Source organism: Xenopus laevis, chromosome 7S, assembly GCF_017654675.1.
Source record: "Xenopus laevis strain J_2021 chromosome 7S, Xenopus_laevis_v10.1, whole genome shotgun sequence".
NCBI classification, from domain to species: Eukaryota; Metazoa; Chordata; class Amphibia; order Anura; family Pipidae; genus Xenopus; species Xenopus laevis.
This window is the reverse complement of record NC_054384.1, coordinates 95,733,398-95,751,087: the sequence shown is the minus strand read 5'-3', so window position 1 is coordinate 95,751,087 and position 17,690 is coordinate 95,733,398. Positions and strand designations below refer to the sequence as shown.

Genomic DNA, 17,690 nt, shown 5'->3' with positions numbered 1-17,690 from the left:
GCAGCAAGTAAGTTGCAGGTAAAACTTAGTCTCTTTGTAAAATGTATAATGAAGCAATTGAATTCTTAATGAATCAGATAAAATTGAGCATAGGACTGGCCAGATATGGGATGACTTTGACGTATTTGGCCAGCTTAAATATATTGCAATATATGGACAAACAATGTTTTGTGTAAAGGGTAAGGCCTTTTTAAGTAGCAGTATGCACAAAATGTCTTAATGTCTTAAATATATTGATAATGGGTTGAGTGCAGAGGAATCATGTATTTGTCTATATGTATTTTGTGGTCACAGCCTCATTGCACCCTCACTTAAAAGACCAGTAACATAGATTTAAAAAAAAAAATTGTTTCTACTTAACGAAAAAAAAACACCAAGACTGTTTTAACTTTAAATTTGCAAAGTCTTTATTAAGAAATGACTTACCAATTCTCTGCTTGCGTTCCTCTTCAGAAATGGCGACAAAGCGATGATCCATCATGTGGTGCTCGATTTCTCCTCCCTGCCTTCTATAGGAGATAGCCTGGGAGGAGAAATCTTTGAAGATTTTTAATAGCCAGTTGATGGACAGTAATGACTTGAAGAATTATTAAAAAGAAAAAAATTATATAATTAATATATATATATATATATATATATATATATATATATATATATATATATATATATATATATATATATATATATATATATATATATATATACATATATACAGAAATGTGTGTATTGAGTTCTAGACTTCCTCCAGTCATCATCTTTCTGAATTACAAGCAAGACTGTTCTCACTTTTTGTTCTCACTTACTATTTCAACCTACAGAGGAGAGATTCAGAGCTGTGACTTCTGCAGAAACAAAGTGAAACACAGGACCTGCTAGCGAACATGGTATACAATAATGTCATGGTATGTGCAGAACATTGAATACTGTATATATACATATATATATGTATATATATATATATCAGGTATAGAAGAATGACTTTGTATCTTTATCTTTCTATGGGATCTTTGGTGCAATATCAGGATTTTATAATGCACACTTACATTTATAAATTCAGATTTAAATTCAGAAATTAAATAAAAAAAGGTTTCTGTCTGAGGGTTTAACACTGTGGGCACTGTTGCTCACGGCAATATCAGTCAAGCTAGTTGGCACCTCTTGACTGTGTAGACAGTGTGAGAGAGTCTCTAGGAAGAGACTGTGGGATTATATTAAATTAAGGCTGGATGGCTAATTTTAATATTCAATATCACAGTAGTCTAGGAAGGATTTCAGTTTAATATTGTATAAAAAGTTACTATTTCAAACGACTGAATTGAACAAAAGCATTTGCAAGGGGAACTACTTTCATTTCAGTGATTTTTGTAATAAAAACCCCTTTATGATGGGCACGATTTATCATAGCTGTCGTGGCTTTTGTTAACAACCAATGAGTGTTAGAGAGTAATTACTGAAACCTCTGAGGTGTTGCTATTTTCCCCTCAGGGCACTTGATCAAAGACTTTGAAAAAACAAAAATTCTTAAAAAAAAATTTAATCACAAAATAGCCATCCTACAGGCAGAGGCCAGGCTTTGGGTCTCAGCCTCCAGCATTGCACTTGACTGGGGAATGGAAAAAGCTAGAATTACAAAAGGCAATTCGTATTGTTATAATAGTTGCTAGATTTTTTTTAAGCATAGTCACCTGCTTTGTCTAACCTGAAGCCTTCCGCTCCCGTTGAAATGGAATTGCCTTTGGTCATTGGTGGGATGCTGATAGAGGTAGCTTCTGTTACAGCAGGACATATAATTGTATTTTATAGATTTGGATAGAATATATAGAAATGTTGTTACTGTGAGTGCTTTGGAGTAGTGTCGGTTTCCAAGTGATACCACAACTCAGCAAGTTCCCTCTTGCAGTAGCACATCTCAAGTTAACAGTCTGACGTCTCTCTTTGTATTACAAATATCTGAACCATGAAGCTTTCAGGAGCCGGGTGCACTTGTGTCGGGTCCTTTACATTTATACAGGGGTTCCATGAATGCTGGGGAAGCTATGAATTGGATTTGCTAAATTAAAGGGTGTTTAACTACAAGATATAATAATATGGCAAAGTGCATGGTTACAATGCAGAGGTGAAACCACAGTAGCATTTCTACATTGACCTGAAGTCATATCTTTGGAGAACCCAAATGCAAACCTGTATTCATGGGTGCAACTGAGTAACATGGCTGATGAGAACCTTAACTCCTACAAGGAAACCGTGGACTGTATGGGGCAAATTTACTAAAAGGCGTAGTGACCAGTGCTGGGCCAGGCCAGCCAGGCGCCCTAGGCAGCCTGTCTGTCCCCGGCGTCGGCTGAGAGCACGCAGGCAAATTGACGTTCGCGCCCGCACATGCCCCTATTGGCGCTCGTACGCCGATGTGCACAATGGAGCACTCTCGTGCGCGCCATCGGAACTAGCTCGTGGGTGCACAAAAATGGATCGTGCGCATGCACAGGAGCGCAATAGGTAGAGAAAATTCCAGCGGCAATTGGGGAGAGAGGGGACTGGACTTGGGGTAGGCGACAGAGAGGTACGTGCCTGGCGCCCCCCCCCAGCTTTGCGCCCTAGGCACGTGCCTACTCTGCCTACCCTTAGTTCCGGCCCTGGGAACTGGTAGTGACTAACACTGAAGAAAATTTGTCAGTGTGATGTCATTTTGGAACTGTGCCGAATTACTAACGGACGCCGGCGTAACTTCGCTAGCGAAGGAGATAGCCTCTAGTGATACTTCGCTCCCTAACGCCTAGCAAATTTGCACTCTGGCGAATGGACGTAACAACACAAATTCACTAAGATGCAGGTTTTACTGAATGTTACCTCTTGCGCCAGACTTGCCTTCAGCAGCTCAGACCAGGCGAAGTGCAATAGAGTAGATAGGACTTCCTGAGAAGTCCCAAAACACGCTAGCCTGTTTTCATTTTTTCAGGGTTTTTCAGGGCTGCAAAAGAGCGTAAATTTTTTTTGGGGTAACCCGCTTCCCCCCTACATTTCCTAACATATGGCACATAAACTATATGTGTAGGGCAATATACAGTAACAACTCTATTTTATTTTATTAAGGTTTCCCGGACGTGTGTAGTGTAATGTATTTGCTTTAACTTCCCGCCGTATGCAAATTAGGCAACGCTAGCACAACTTTCGCTTAGTGCAGTAACGCTAGAGCAACTTCGCCAGCGTTCGGTGCCCTGGATGCAACTTCCTATTTTAGTGAATTAGCGTTGCCCTGGCGAATCTACGCCTGGCGAAGTGTGAGTGAAACCGCCGCTGTTGAATATTTGGCGGTTAGTGAATTTGCCCCTATATGTCTATACAGGTATGGGATCTGTTATCTGAAAACCCATTATCCAGAAAGCTCAGAATTACTGAAAGGCCGCCTCCCATAGACTCCATGTTATCCAAACAATCCTCATTTTTTAAAATGATTTCTTTGCTCTGTAATAATAAAACAGTAGCTTCTACTTGATCCCAACTAAGATATAATGAATCCTTATTGGAAGCAAAACCAGAATATTGGGTTTATTTAATGCTCTAGTGGACTTTAGGTATGAAGATCCAAATTACGGAAAGTTCCATTATCCGGAATACCCCAGATTTTGAGCATTCTAGATAACAGGTCCTATACCTCTGTACTGTATATATGCACATTGCAATTTTACTTTTTACATTCTCCAGTGTTAGTTGCTAATAAACAGCATTGCCCGACAGACAAATTACTATGTGAATGGCCTAAACACATTTCCCAATACCCAGATGCACTGTATAGGATTGTACTATGTTGCTTAAATGAGAAAACATGTTTTTTTCAAAACACATCAGTTAATAGTGCTGCTCCAACAGAATTCTGCACTGACATCCATTTTCAAAAGAGCAAACAGATTTTTCTATATTCAATTTTGAAATCTGACATGGGGCTAGACATATTGTCAGTTTCTCAGCTGCCCCAGTCATGTGACTTGTGCTCTGATAAACTTCAATCACTCTTTACTGCTGTACTGCAAGTTGGAGTGATATCACCCCCCCCCCAGCAGCCTAACAACAGAACAATGGGAAGGTAACCAGATAGCAGCTCCCTAGCTGATCTGAAAACAACACTCAATATCCATGTCTCACTGAGACTGATTCAGTTACATTAAGCAGGAGAAATAGCAGCCTGGCAGAAAGTAGTGCTAGCACAAGTCACATGACTGGGGCAGCTGGGAAACTGACAAAAAAATCTGTTTGAGAATTGGAATTCAGCGCAGAAGTCTGCTGGAGTAGCACTATTAACTGATGCGTTTTGAAAAAAAAGTTGCAGTGTTGGCCACCATAGAAGACCACAAGTCTTAAATTAGTCTGCTTCCGTCATTATGGAGGAAATGCATTCTTAACTATGGTTTCTTGACTAACCATGAGTATTTCTTATAGTGTCTCTTTCTTAGTTTTTCCTACAGAAGCACATAATACTATTATATATTAATCATTACTACACTTTTGTATTCTTTTTCATCTGTTCTGTCCTATACTATTCCATAATATATATATTGTGCCATATGTAGCCAACTTTAGACCATGGATGTTCATCTTGCTGTTCTGACAGTGACCATTGACTGATGGGCTGTTGTAGAGATATATTATGATATCTATGATATTGGTGGTTACTCCCATGGCATGTATTGGGAATAAGTGCCACAATGGTGATGCCAATGATTTCCTCAAGACCTGTTCCCATTGTACAATGCACGAGAAGAGCAAAACAAATGAGCAATCAGGGATTTTTCCATAAAATCACTAAATTCAGGGTTTACCCACCATGATTATACATGAACCAAAACCATAATTTAATTGCAGAGATCAACAACGAGACCACGGGGCTGTCAAAATCTGGTCACCATGATGTATTCCCCATTACTATAAACATGTTTATTTTGTTTGGTTTTCCCATTACTGTAAACATGTTTCTTTTGTTTGGTTACAGGCCTTCTATGATTCAGACATCGAAAGCAACACTTTTTATGATTATGTGTCAATCTCAGAGAGCATTCATGCGGTGGCCCCATGCAACCTGCAAACGACAGTTACTTTTGACCGCAGTTTCTTACCAGCATTTTACAGTATAGTGTTTCTCCTGGGAATATTAGGCAATGTTCTTGTTATGGTGGTGTTGCTGCAGAATCAATGGAGGCTGCAGAGCACCAACATCATTCTCCTACACTTGGCGTTGGCTGATATCCTTCTGGTAGTCACCCTGCCTTTCTGGGCCACCCAAGCAGTGTCAGGCTGGATTTTTGGAACTGTGATGTGCAAAATGGTCGCCTCCATTTTCAAGATAAACTTATATGCTTGCACCTTCCTCCTAGTCTGCATCAGCTGTGATCGTTACCTGTCAATAGTCTATGCTGTACAGTTATACAAGAAACAACGTACCCACTTGGTTCATTGGAGTTGCCTTCTTGTGTGGTGCCTCTGCATTGGACTCAGTATTCCAGACATGGTGCATTTTCAAGTTATCCATGAACCTCGTACAAACATGACTCAGTGCCAGCCAAACTTTGACTCCTCCACTTTCAAAATCTGGAGAGTCTCCATGACATTTCTCTACCATATTGTAGGATTCTTGCTCCCACTGTGCTTCATGGTGTACTGTTACACTCATATCATTTACACTCTATGTCAGACTCGTGGATTTAAGAAACAGAAAGCCCTGCAAGTTATAATTGCTGTTGTGGTGACTTTCTTCTTATGTTGGACTCCATACAACATTGTGGCCCTGTTGGATACAATGAATATGTTGAATTTTCTTGCAGACAACTGCACCACAGACAGCAACATTGATATTGCGCTGTCAGTCACATCTGGTCTGTGCTATTTCCATTCCTGCCTGAACCCTCTGCTTTATGCCTTTATTGGAGCTAAATTTAAGAGGAAGTTGATTGAACTGTTGAGCAAACTCGGGTGCATTTGTCCTCAGTTTGTGAAGAACTATATCAAGTACAACCCTCCAGCCAAATCTTCCACTTGGTCAGAATCAGGAGATACTTTGGCATCTAGAATGTGATATTGTCTCCTGTAAGCAAAATATCAGCCCTGATAATGGACTGACCGATGTAATTCTTATGCTGGCTGCCGTGTGACATTTCTAAGACTACAACATATTGAAAAATCCAAATGAAACTCTTTTTCACGCATGGTTCATTTCCAAGTTCAATTGGAATTCAATTCCAAGTTCTCCAGGACATCTATAAAGAAAAGTAGGCACATAGCAAGGCTCTTCATCTTCATAACAGAAAAAAAATTAATCAAATGATGACATCCACTCTTAACGAGGCTGACGCTTAATTTGTAACTTGAAAAACATTTCTAGGTTGCTCTACTAATGTAGGGAAAGGACTGTTTGTAGTACAAACCAGCAGCTTCAGCTGAAACATTGACTGTGTAGACAGTACCATTAATGGCTCTGGATTTGAGAATGAGGTGCCCCTAGGCCAGCCGTGTCCTGCGCCCCTTCACCCAACACGAGTGAGAGCAAGTTAAAGGACCAGTAACATCAAAAATAAAAAAAACATTGTTTGTATACACAGAAAAAAAAAACAAGACACAGTAAACTTTAAAATCGCAAAGACTTTATTAAGAAATAACTTACTGAAACTCCGCTTCCACTCCTCTTCAGAAAAGGCGACACATCGATGATCCATTGTGCGGTGCTCGATTTCTCATCCCTGGCTATCTTCTATAAGGAAGGCAGGGATGAGAAATCGAGCGCCACACGATGGATCGCTGTGAAGAGGAGCGCAAGCGGAGTTTCGTTAAGTTATTTCTTAATAAAGACTTTGCGATTTTAAAGTTTAATGTGTCTTGGTGGTTTTTTTCGATGTATACTAACAAACTTTTTTTTAAAAAAATTTGATGTTAATGGTCCTTTAATAACATACCTCTTCCCGTTGGCTCCAGTCCTCTGCTCCCCCCTGTAACTCCACTGTGAATGTCCTGTATGAACCAAGAACCTTGCCACAAATCTGGGCCTAAGCATTAATCCATGGCTTTTGGGATGTTTGAGTTGGAGCCACATTGAACCCCCCACACCCATCAATTCCCAAAATTGACAAGAGCTTTGAGTACCCATGTTGTGCACTGTTATAAGTACAGATATGGGACCTGTTGTCCAAAATGCTTTGGACCTAGATCCAGATAATGAATCTTTCTGTAATTTGGAACTTCAAACTTTAAGTCAACTAGACAATCATGAAAATATTAAATAAGCCCAATAGGCTGGTTCTGCTTTCTTTAACGATTAATTATATCTTAGTTTGGATCAAGTACAAGCTACTGATTTATTATTACAGAGAAAATGTTTAAACATTTCAATTATTTGGATAAAATTGAGTCTATGGGAGATGGCCTTCCCATAATTCGAGCTTTCTGGATTATTGGATCTCATAACTGTATTTAGTACACAAGAACAAGTCCAGAGGCACTTGCACACCCTGCCCTTCACCAAAAACAATCCCCTGGTGCACAGCAAATTGGAGGAAACGGCAACCTCAATATCCAGTAGCAGCAAAAATTCACTGGCACACAGGTAATGCAAGCAGGTTATACCTTGCTTAAGATTTATTGCTGCATGCAACGTTTCGGTTTTGCATGCTGCAATAAATTTTAAGCAAGGTATAACCTGCTTGCATTACCTGTGTGCCGGTGAATTTTTGCTGCTATAATACACAAGAGCCATGAAAACGCTGTAAATTCTTTCCTAATAAGCCGTGCTTAGTGATGTCATCAGTTATACTCAGTGCTTAGTGATGGAATTTCTTTCACATGGCTCACTAAACCTTGTGCATTATAATAAATAATGTACAGCCCGTTGTAAAATATGAGGATGTTAAAAGTCAACTTGGAGTCCATGACCTGTATAAAAGGCCTTCGGCCTCTTGCCTTTATATGTGCATGGAGCTCCTCTGTGACTTATAATATCCTTCTATTTTACAACAGGGGGTACATTATTCACTGTATGAACTGTGCTTAGTGGTGCCATCAGTTTTAATCAGTGCTCTGTAATGTATTATTTGTCACTTAACTCACTCAAACTTGTTTATTATAATAAATAATGTACACCCTGTTGTACAATATGAGAATATTAGAAGTCATGTTGGAGGTCGATGACCTGTATAAAAGCACTCTGCTTTTGGACTTGAGCCTTTATATCTTCTGTGACTTATAATATCCTTATATCTTAAATCGGAGGTACAGTTTTCATTATATTATGGTATAAGCAAATTGCTGTGTCAATTTGGCATTAAAGGAGAAGGAAGGTGTTTTTACTTGGGAGTGCCAAAAGTTAGGCGCCCCCAAGTGATCACATGTACTTACCTGAAACCCTGGGCTGGTGCACCTATTAGGAGAAAACTGCCAGGATTCTTCCAGCGAACACCACGGATCGATCGCCTTGCGGTTTTGTCTTGCTTTAAAATTCCCAGGGCAGACGCATGCGCAGTATAATCATAATCGGTCTTTTGATGGATTTGGTGCCTAAATTTTAGCACCCCCAAGTAAAAAGACCTTTCCTACTCCTTTAATGCCATATTGACAAAGCAATATACCTATAACATAATATAATAAAAACTGTACCTCCTATTTCCTTCTCCTTTAAAGCATATAAAGCTATGGCTAACATTTTAACAGAAAATAGTTTTGTTTTTTTTATTAAACAGCTTTACATATACATTATATTTATATATTTTTTGTGCTCAGAATGTTTGGTCACTGTATTAGTCATAGTTGGCAAAAACGAACACAGCAAATAATATAATAGCAGTGAAGAATAAATGGAACACATTAATGTGATATGTAGGGAAGAATGAAATACTGACATAGAGAAAAGCAGACACTCTGTTTTCCTTAAAATAAATTCTGACTTTGAAGCATTTACCATCTTAGAGCCTTTACAATGCACAACTCTTTAGGCTAAAAAGGAAGTCAGATTAAACCTGGTTTCTCATCTGTGGTTGTATGAAATCTGTGCTACTACATGTGAGATTGTTTAGATGGGGAGATGATTTTGAGTATAGGAGCATGTGCTCTTTCATTTCCAGTATCACTCTTGGGGACAGCAAGGGGTCTTGGAAAGAAGCGGGGTCTTGGTAAGGATACACAGCCCACCAACTTATTCTATTCTGCACCCATGCAACTAGTTGTAAACAAGTGAAGGTGGGGAATGGAGGGGTGTTGTTCATGGGTAGCAGACAGTATTCAAAATGAACACAATGAAGTCACCCATCATTTGGTGGAGTATTTCTCATCATGATCCACGATAATTTTATTTAATTTTATGGGCTGCCTGCATGATCATACCAAAGTTGCTGTGACTGTGGTACACCATTGCAAGTCTGATCACATGTACATGCAAGCATGACATTTGCATTGAAAACAGTGACCCTTTAATAAATCCCAATTTCGAAGTTTTTTCAATTCAAAATTCGACCCTTGATAAATGTTAGTGACACAGGCTAGAAGAATTTTCAGCGGAGGATGAGTGCCAGTCCTCAGCACGGTCAAGCTTCTTATTATGTATACCACTGGGCCCCTCCCAGTAGCAGATGCTGAGAAAAATATGGCTGGGGCCAGTGTAGCTGGAGCCCTAAATGAACATGCTGTGTGACCTATTATTACAATGCTCATTAGCCATTTAGAATTTGAATTTTATGTATGTTGTAAAGGACTGAGGTGACAAACCTTATTTCCACAGCAATCAGTGGTGTAAACTAGGCAAATGGCATTCCAGACCAAAATATATGGCTGGCTGAAGGGCAAAAATGACACTTACCTGGGCTCCTAGCATAACAAGAGGGCTGCTCTGATGTTCTTCTGGTTAGGAAAGTTTTGAGGAAGGTTTCTAATTTCTTTCCCAATCAGAAGAACATCAGAACCATAAAATTCATTCATATATTATTTACAGTACATGTATCTCTTTGAATGAAAAAAATCAATAAATAATGAATATAAATTGCAAAAGTTCTAAGAATAGTGCTGTCATCAATTACATATTTTAAAGGTTTACTTATCCCTTAAAATTGGTACATTTCACAATAGAGAAAATGTACTGTACAGGACAACTATGCAGATAGGCAGGTGACAGAGCCAAGTCAAGGGACTTTGGCCATCTTAACCCCCACTACCCCTATCTATTAGAGTTAGTGGGAAACCAATTAGTTGACAAGTGGTGGAGAAATCATATAGGTCCATATGAAATATAATAAGAAAAGGTTATTTAACCCTAATTTGACACCACATGTATTATAGGATGTATATCATTAATATCTTACTGTTGCTAATTGAAAGAGTACTTGGAATTTCTCTCAACTGCAGTGCCTCCATCTAGTGCAGGGGTCAGCAACCTTTACTATCAAAAGAGCCATTTTGCCCCCTCTTCCACTAAGGAGCCGCAAAACATAACACAGCTTATAAACTTTAAAAAGTTTTAACCTTTATTTAATTTTAACTGTTACAATAACAGAATACAACAAAAAAAAGTGCAGTGTGCATGTGTAGGCCTACTTTGAAATAAATTAAACACTTAGCAGTTCTATTAAATGCTAGTGTTCTCATCTGTTTAAAGGCGAGGGCTATAGACATCATTAAATTATGCGTCATATCCACGTTTATAGCCCTCGCACCTCCTGCAGCTGGACTCTGGAGGCTTCTCTCTTGTCTTGAGTGTGTGACCGCTGTAAGGACCATGATGAATCATCTTGCTGCGGCTCGGTCTTGCCTGTCACCCCTGGGATGTCAATACAGTCTTCGCACCTTCTGGTGGCTTCCTGAGTGTGCAACCGCGTTAACCTAACAGTCTGCTTACCATGGTTGCACACTCAAGAAGCCGCCAGCAGATGTGCGGGCTATACAGATGATGTGACAGGCAAAGCCGCAAGACCGAGCCGCAATAAGCAGGATGAAGAGCCGCATGAGGCTCTGGAGCCACGGGTTGTCTACCACTAATCTAGTGGGATCCGGGGATGGACCTACGGGTGGCCTCACTATGAACACACAGGTTGCAGTAAAACAAAAGCAACTTTATTTAAGAATAAAGAATGTTGAATAAAGGCAAATTGCAGTTGAAATACAAATCTCAATAATACCCTTGCCCTGGGGATCCCGTTTGGTGAGTCCAAGCCTGGCACAGTCTTTCCCAGGCAAAGTCCCACACTCCACTCCAGGTGGAAAAAGTCATAGTCCCTCCACCAAGAGCTCTTAACTTCACCAGGTAGCGTTACCTTCCAAAATACCTCTTTTGATGGACAGAGGTAGTTGCTCCCATGTGGCAGGCACACGGACAACACCTGTCCTCAGAAAGGGGACACACGCTGGAACCATTTCAATATCTTCCCTCAGGCAGGACTCATTGGGATTTACACAGAGCTGGGCTCCTAAGCTTTCCAAGCTAGCTTTAATCTTCATGGCACAGCTCCCAGCACTATCTGCAGTGTGACCACAACAGAATCCTCTTTACTGGAATCCATTCATAGGCAGCTTCTGTCCCAGTCTATTTGCTGCCTCCTAACTCTAGACTCTCCATAGTCATGCTTCCAATCCTTGAGGTACCGCACCAAGCCCTCCAAGGGCCACACCATCCATTGAGCTTACATCTTTGCTCAATTCATGCAAATAGAAAAAGAGACTGTAAGCACATGGCAGCTTGGCTTTTTATACTTCTTGCACAACAGTGACATCTTCTGGCCAAATCTGGAATCTGCCAGGGCTTACTGCACACGGGACAAATGACTCACCCCCCCCCTCCCAGATCCAGTTTAGTTCAAACACTTACTGGCCACAACCATGTGGGATTTTAAGACCATAGGGGAACTTAACCCTATGGATTACTACAGTTATTTTATGTCTTATCACGTGAAAACTTATAGGCAAGATTCAATATGTTGAGAAAAAACATTTCTCCCAATTCAGTTCCAGTTTTTCTCCATAGACGTCAATAGAGTTTTCATGGGATACACAATGAGATACCTTTTTATCATTAAATGGCATCTGGATCCATGTGAATATTTGGAACTACATAAGGAGATTCGTTTTTCTTTAATCTGGCCCATAGTGTGTTACGCTACATAGTGCAGTTAATATATATATAATTATCTAGTTAATAATAAAGTCAGGCACTGGTACAAGGTGCAAACTGCAACTCTTACAGGTGCTTCTCAGCTTGTCCATTGTGAATGATGCCCAAACAAAGGGCATTCTAGGTTACCATGATTTGCTGCCCATCCCTATATAAATTTAATATGATTCTTTTGTGCTCACATAGAAAGCTGTTGCTGCAGAATAACATCACATTCTCATTCTTATGTAAAATGACTAATTTAAATCTGAATCTTGCTGAGGCAGGTACAAATGTTATTAGGGAACTTCTGAAAATGAAAAGAGAACAATAAGGGCTTGATGTGAGCGGAAGGAGAAGTCATAATGAGACTGATTGAACACTGCATTAAACAGGGAGATGATAAAAGTGTCAGTGTTCGGATTAAGCAAATCTGCCAGTTCATACAAAAACACAGTAATGAATACAGATGATGACAGAACAAGGCTCATATGCTGAACAAAGTTGGATCAGTCAGGCAGACAATCACAATCATAGGAAATACTCGGTACTCAAATCACTAATAATTTACTGAGGCATCTGACAAAGCGAACTTCTACTCGATCTTTAAGAGGGATTTAAAGGGGACTTGTCACCCTAATAAATAATTCCAAATTCTTTTCTATCATGTTAGTCGAACAAATTAAACTTTACTTAAACAATAAAGATTATTTACATTTTGTTTGCTTCAGTCTTGGAATTCATAATCACGTCAAACAGGCAATAATTGTGAATACTGTTATTAAGGAAACTTTATAACTTTTTATAATTGCGTATGCACCAGAATGGGGGGAGCTATTGCATACCTCCCAACTGCCCTGTTTTTAGCAGGACAGTGCCGTTTTTGACAGCTCAACCAGCAGTCCTGGGTTTGTACTGAAAAGTCCCGACTCTGCACTGAACAGCCAGAAAAAGGAACAAAGTTTCTAACTTAATTGGCTTTTGGCAGAGAGCCCAGAACTGCCACCAGGTGCAGCTAAGATACTTTGTAACAATTTTGAGATTAGCAAATAAGTAATTGTAACAATTTAGATAAGGAGGTCCCTGGGGAAAACTTAGACTCACAGTTTAAGGGCAGAGACCCACGGTCAGATTTGGGGAGATTAGTCGCCCGGCAACAAATCTCCTCTTCTTTGGGGCGACTAATCTCTCCGAACTGCCTTCCCCTGCTTTCCCTCTGGCTAAAATGAAAATTGCCGGCGGGATGGCACTCAGAGCACTTTGTTTTCCAATGTTGCCCCCAGTCGCCCCAAAGGAGAGGAGATTTGCTGCCAGGCAACTAATTTCCCCGAATCTGACTGTGTGTCTCTGCCCTGAAAAAAAACACAGAAATAAGTTCAAACTTTTATAACCTGCCCAATTTTGTAAAATGAACATGGTAAATAGGGGGTGTGGCCATAAACATGGGGGTTGCAAAAAAATTTGTTTCACGCTACCCTTGGAAAATGTTTTTATCCCTCTTTTTATTTCCAAAATGTTGGGAGGTATGTATTGCACCTTGCCCATTCACTGGGTGCACAATTATATATGGCAAGAAGGGAGGGGGAATGTGAAGTAGGCAGTGACATCTAGAAATGCTGAAAGGAAAGTGAAAGTGATTGCCTGCCTGAAATTTAATGTGCAAATGTATAGCTAAATTGCACATGATATTGTGCTAGAATATCAACAAACGATTTGATTTAACGTGTCTTAGTCCAGTTCAGCTAAACCATTCACAAGGCTGTGATCTGTGTAGTCTAATTATGCTGCAGAGACTGAGTGATTAATTTAAATCCCTGCAGGATTCTCCTTTTGTTAAAATTCTGAGTTATGGGCTTTTTGATGTTGAACTGCTGGGAATACCAGGCTGGATTCAAACTGAAGCAGCACTTTAAAAATTCCAGACTTTGAATGGTCTAGCTGAACTGGAAAAATACAAGTTCAATCAAATACTGTGGGGATGTGGATAGTGTGGTGATTCGGTTCGCTGGAATGTGATCATGTGGTGATCATATCATGGTGCAAAAATAGATTTTGAATGAAATAGCTTTTTAAGTCCTTTTTCATGAAATGATTAATATTTTGTATATACATGTTCAGGCCCGGACTGGCAATCTGTGGGTTCTGGCAAATGCCAGAGGGGCTGCCATAAGGTCCCATAGAAAGTCAGTATTTAGTGGGCTGGTGGGGTCTGTTTGGGCCTCTTTGTGGGCTGATTGGGCCTCTGTGTACCTGAAATGCCAGGGCCTTTTTTAATTCTCAGTCCGGGCCTGTACATGTTTATAACTATTGATTATGGGTATTATAAAATGCTGAAATGTAATACATAACAGGCACATAACGTTTTTACACACCAAATTATCACTAAATGCAGCAGGGTGTTTCACTTGAAGGATGAGTAAATCTTTAAAATTAGAAACTTTTCTTAAATCTTTCCTAACCAGATGAACATCAGTGTAGCCCTTTTTCTTTCTCTTGACAACTTCCTTGACTACTTGGTGGTTAGAATAGTCTGAAACTGACCAGCAGGCGGCGCTGTTGTGTCAGAATTATTTCTTATTACCAGTACATATATCCCTTAATATCTTGGAATTATAAAGAAATAAATAATGAGTGCACATTGCAAAAGTTCTTAGCATAGCACTCTCATCGATTTTGCATTCACTTATTTTAAAGGTTTACTTATCCTTTAAGTGAAACCTCCTGCTGGATTGAGTGATGATTTGGGGGCTGATTCACTAAGGGTCGAATATCGAGGGTTAATTAACCCTCGATATTAGACTGGGAATTGAAATCCTTCGACTTCGAATATCAAAGTCGAAGGATTTAGCGCAAATAGTGCGATCGTACGATCGAAGGATTATTCCTTCGATCGAACGATTCGAAGGATTTAAATCCAACGATCGAAGGAATATCCTTCGATCAAAAAAAGTTAGCCAAGCCTTTGGGGACCTTCTCCATAGGCTAACATTGACTTCGGTAGCTTTTAGATGGCGAACTAGGGGGTCGAAATTTTTTTTAAAGAGACAGTACTTCGACTATCGAATGGTCGAATGATTTTTAGTTCGAATCCTTCGATTCGAAGTCGTAGTCATAGTCGAAGGTCGAAGTAGCCCATTCGATGGTCGAAGTAGCCCAAAAAAAACTTCGAAATTCGAAGTTTTTTACCTTCGAATCCTTCACTCGAAGTTAGTGAATCAGCCCCAAAATTTAATAACATCATTGTGGATTATAAGAAACAGATTATGCTGATTGGAGCAACATTCCAGAGGATGTATATTCTCGAAGGAAGATTTACAAGTTATTCTGAATTGAGAAAGCCGGTTGGATGACTGGGGAAACGTCTTCAAGAAAAAAAAACACAGCAAGCCCAGTTGATTTGGTTTATTTCTATAGAAATACCATACCATCTAACAAAACGGTCTATGTGTGAGCCAACTTCCATTTAAGGAGGCTCCCTTAAAGGAAAACTAAAGTTCTACTAAAGAAGTAGGCTAGAAATGTTGTACATTATGTTTTAGGCTTCTATAACAGCCCGAAGGACCCACAGCCTTTTAGCAGTGAAGATCTGTGTCTCTAAAGATACCCCTGTCACTTACTGAGCTTAGGGACCCACTCACAATATACAGTACACATAGAATAGAAATGTCACAATATAAGGCTGATTAGTAATTAATACAGATAATTACTACATGGCAGCACAGAAACCAGTGCAATTAGCATCAGAATTTAATAATCAGCCCTGTAGCATCAGCTTATATTACAGACCAACCTCATTTTATGCTAGTAAATATAAGCTTAGCTTCTCAACAGCTGCTCAGAGCCCACTGAGCATGTGAGTGTCACAGACACTTTCCAAGATGGCGACCCCCTGTGACAAGTTTGAAGTCCTGGATCATTGCTGCTATTGACAAGCTGAAACTTTAGGCTGATAATGCGTTCAGTATATAAAACATGGCATTTTTAGCAATATTAATTTTTAGGGTTTAGTTCTCCTTTAAAGGTGATGCTACTTAAACTTACAGTCTCATTTTATGTATTACATTTCAGCATTTTATTATACCCATAATCACTAGTCATAAACATGTATATACAATATGTGCTGCTAAGAAGGTAAGCTGAAGTAATCTGTCACCTCCAAACTTTTTTTTAAATTTATATAGACCTTCAGCACACCCTAAATGAAAGGGGTCAGTGTATACACCATAGTGAATGAAGGGTAACTGTGCACTACAATTGTTTAGCCCATGAATAAGTACCAGGTGGGTACGAAACGCACAGGGTGGATGGAGATGCAAGTATACATTTTTTAACTTTGTAAAATAAAGATACATTTTTTAACTTGAACTTTTCTGGTCCTGTGGATCCATTTGAGTGCCGGACTACCCTGTTCTTTCTTCGAATTTTCTGGCATGTCGCTCCCTAAAGCTGGGGGTCTGGGGCTGGTGCACCTGGACCACATCTATTTATCTTTGGTGAGATATTTACAATATATTCTGGGGCACTTTGTCTCTCTAACTATTGCAATACAATTGTTTAGTACCAGGACCTGTATAACAAATAAACATTCAGATATCAACACTTCTTGTACTTGCTTTCCTTGCTTTCCTGACTTGTAAAACTGGTTACTGTTGTGGTTACTCTTCTTTGAATAGCCTTTTTTTTAATGAGACATGGTCTCCAGTTGTGTAAATTTATGCAGAGAGTCTGTGGGGAGGGAAAGGAGTGGTAAAGTCTGCACAAAGGTAGGTACAATTATATCCAGGGTGGCTGTTGACCAGTGGAATATACAATGTTAGTGAATAAAACACTCATGCCAGTCATTGGCTGTGCTAAGAGCAGACTTTGTGCACCGCCCACCAATAATTTTACAGGTAAAAACTGAATAGTTATGCGTGAATCTGACCAGTTTTGCTTTGCCAAAAATTCCAAAAACGCCCAAAAACTCACCCGATGCATTAAAGTCAACGGGCATTTTCTCATGCGGCAATTTTTAAAAACCGAGCAAAATTTTTTAAACTGTGTAACTTTTTTTTTTACAATCCATTGGAATCTATGGGTGTTTTTTTTTCTCCACGATAAGTGGCAAATAAAAAATCACAGATGTATTAATGCCTAATGTCAATGGGCATTTTTTCTTGTGCCAAATTTTTATGTCTCGGTGACTTTTTGTCCAATTGTATTAAAGTCAATGGGTGTTATTTTTCTCACTCCAAATGCATTAGTCAATGGGCATTTTTTCTTATGGTGACCATTTTTGTCTTGGCAACAATTTTTTCTTGTCGGCTTTTTTGTTGCAGCAAATTTTTTGTGGCAAATTTTTGCCACAGCTACGCAAATCCATAATGCCTGGTGACAAAATTCACTCATCGCTACAATTGGAGGATCAGATCAAATACTGACCTAAGTGACCTTCTACTACCAGGGTTGGACTGGGGCGTGAGAGGCCCACCAGGGTTTCTAAACCGGGGCCCCCTCACCTCCTGTGGGGCCACAGTCACCCACCCGCTCACCTACCGCCAGCTCTTCCCCACCCAGTGTGTGCCTTTCTTTTACAGTGATTGGA

General features: G+C 39.7%; 1 protein-coding gene across 2 annotated transcripts; it reads left to right on the top strand.

Annotated features, from left to right (window-relative positions):
• Nucleotides 1-801: 801 nt before the first annotated feature.
• On the top strand, nucleotides 802-6,602 carry LOC108697989 (C-X-C chemokine receptor type 3). 2 transcript variants are annotated; one of them, XM_018228442.2, is made up of 2 exons: nucleotides 802-902; nucleotides 4,985-6,602. In XM_018228442.2, exons 1-2 carry the CDS (start codon nucleotides 882-884, stop codon nucleotides 6,062-6,064), a joined length of 1,101 nt encoding a protein of 366 aa, XP_018083931.1. In that variant the 5' UTR covers nucleotides 802-881; the 3' UTR covers nucleotides 6,065-6,602. The 2 variants fall into 2 exon arrangements, with proteins under 2 accessions (XP_018083931.1, XP_041426662.1); XM_041570728.1 differs by having other exon boundaries at nucleotides 806-884.
• The last annotated feature ends 11,088 nt before the right edge of the window (nucleotides 6,603-17,690 follow it).

Bases quoted from the DNA above. Each gene is read 5' to 3' on its own strand.
- LOC108697989 (XM_018228442.2), top strand. From the start codon at position 882: ATGGTATACAATAATGTCATG. The intron at 903-4,984 runs GTATGTGCAGAA...GTTTGGTTACAG, and splicing joins TGGTATACAATAATGTCATG to GCCTTCTATGATTCAGACAT.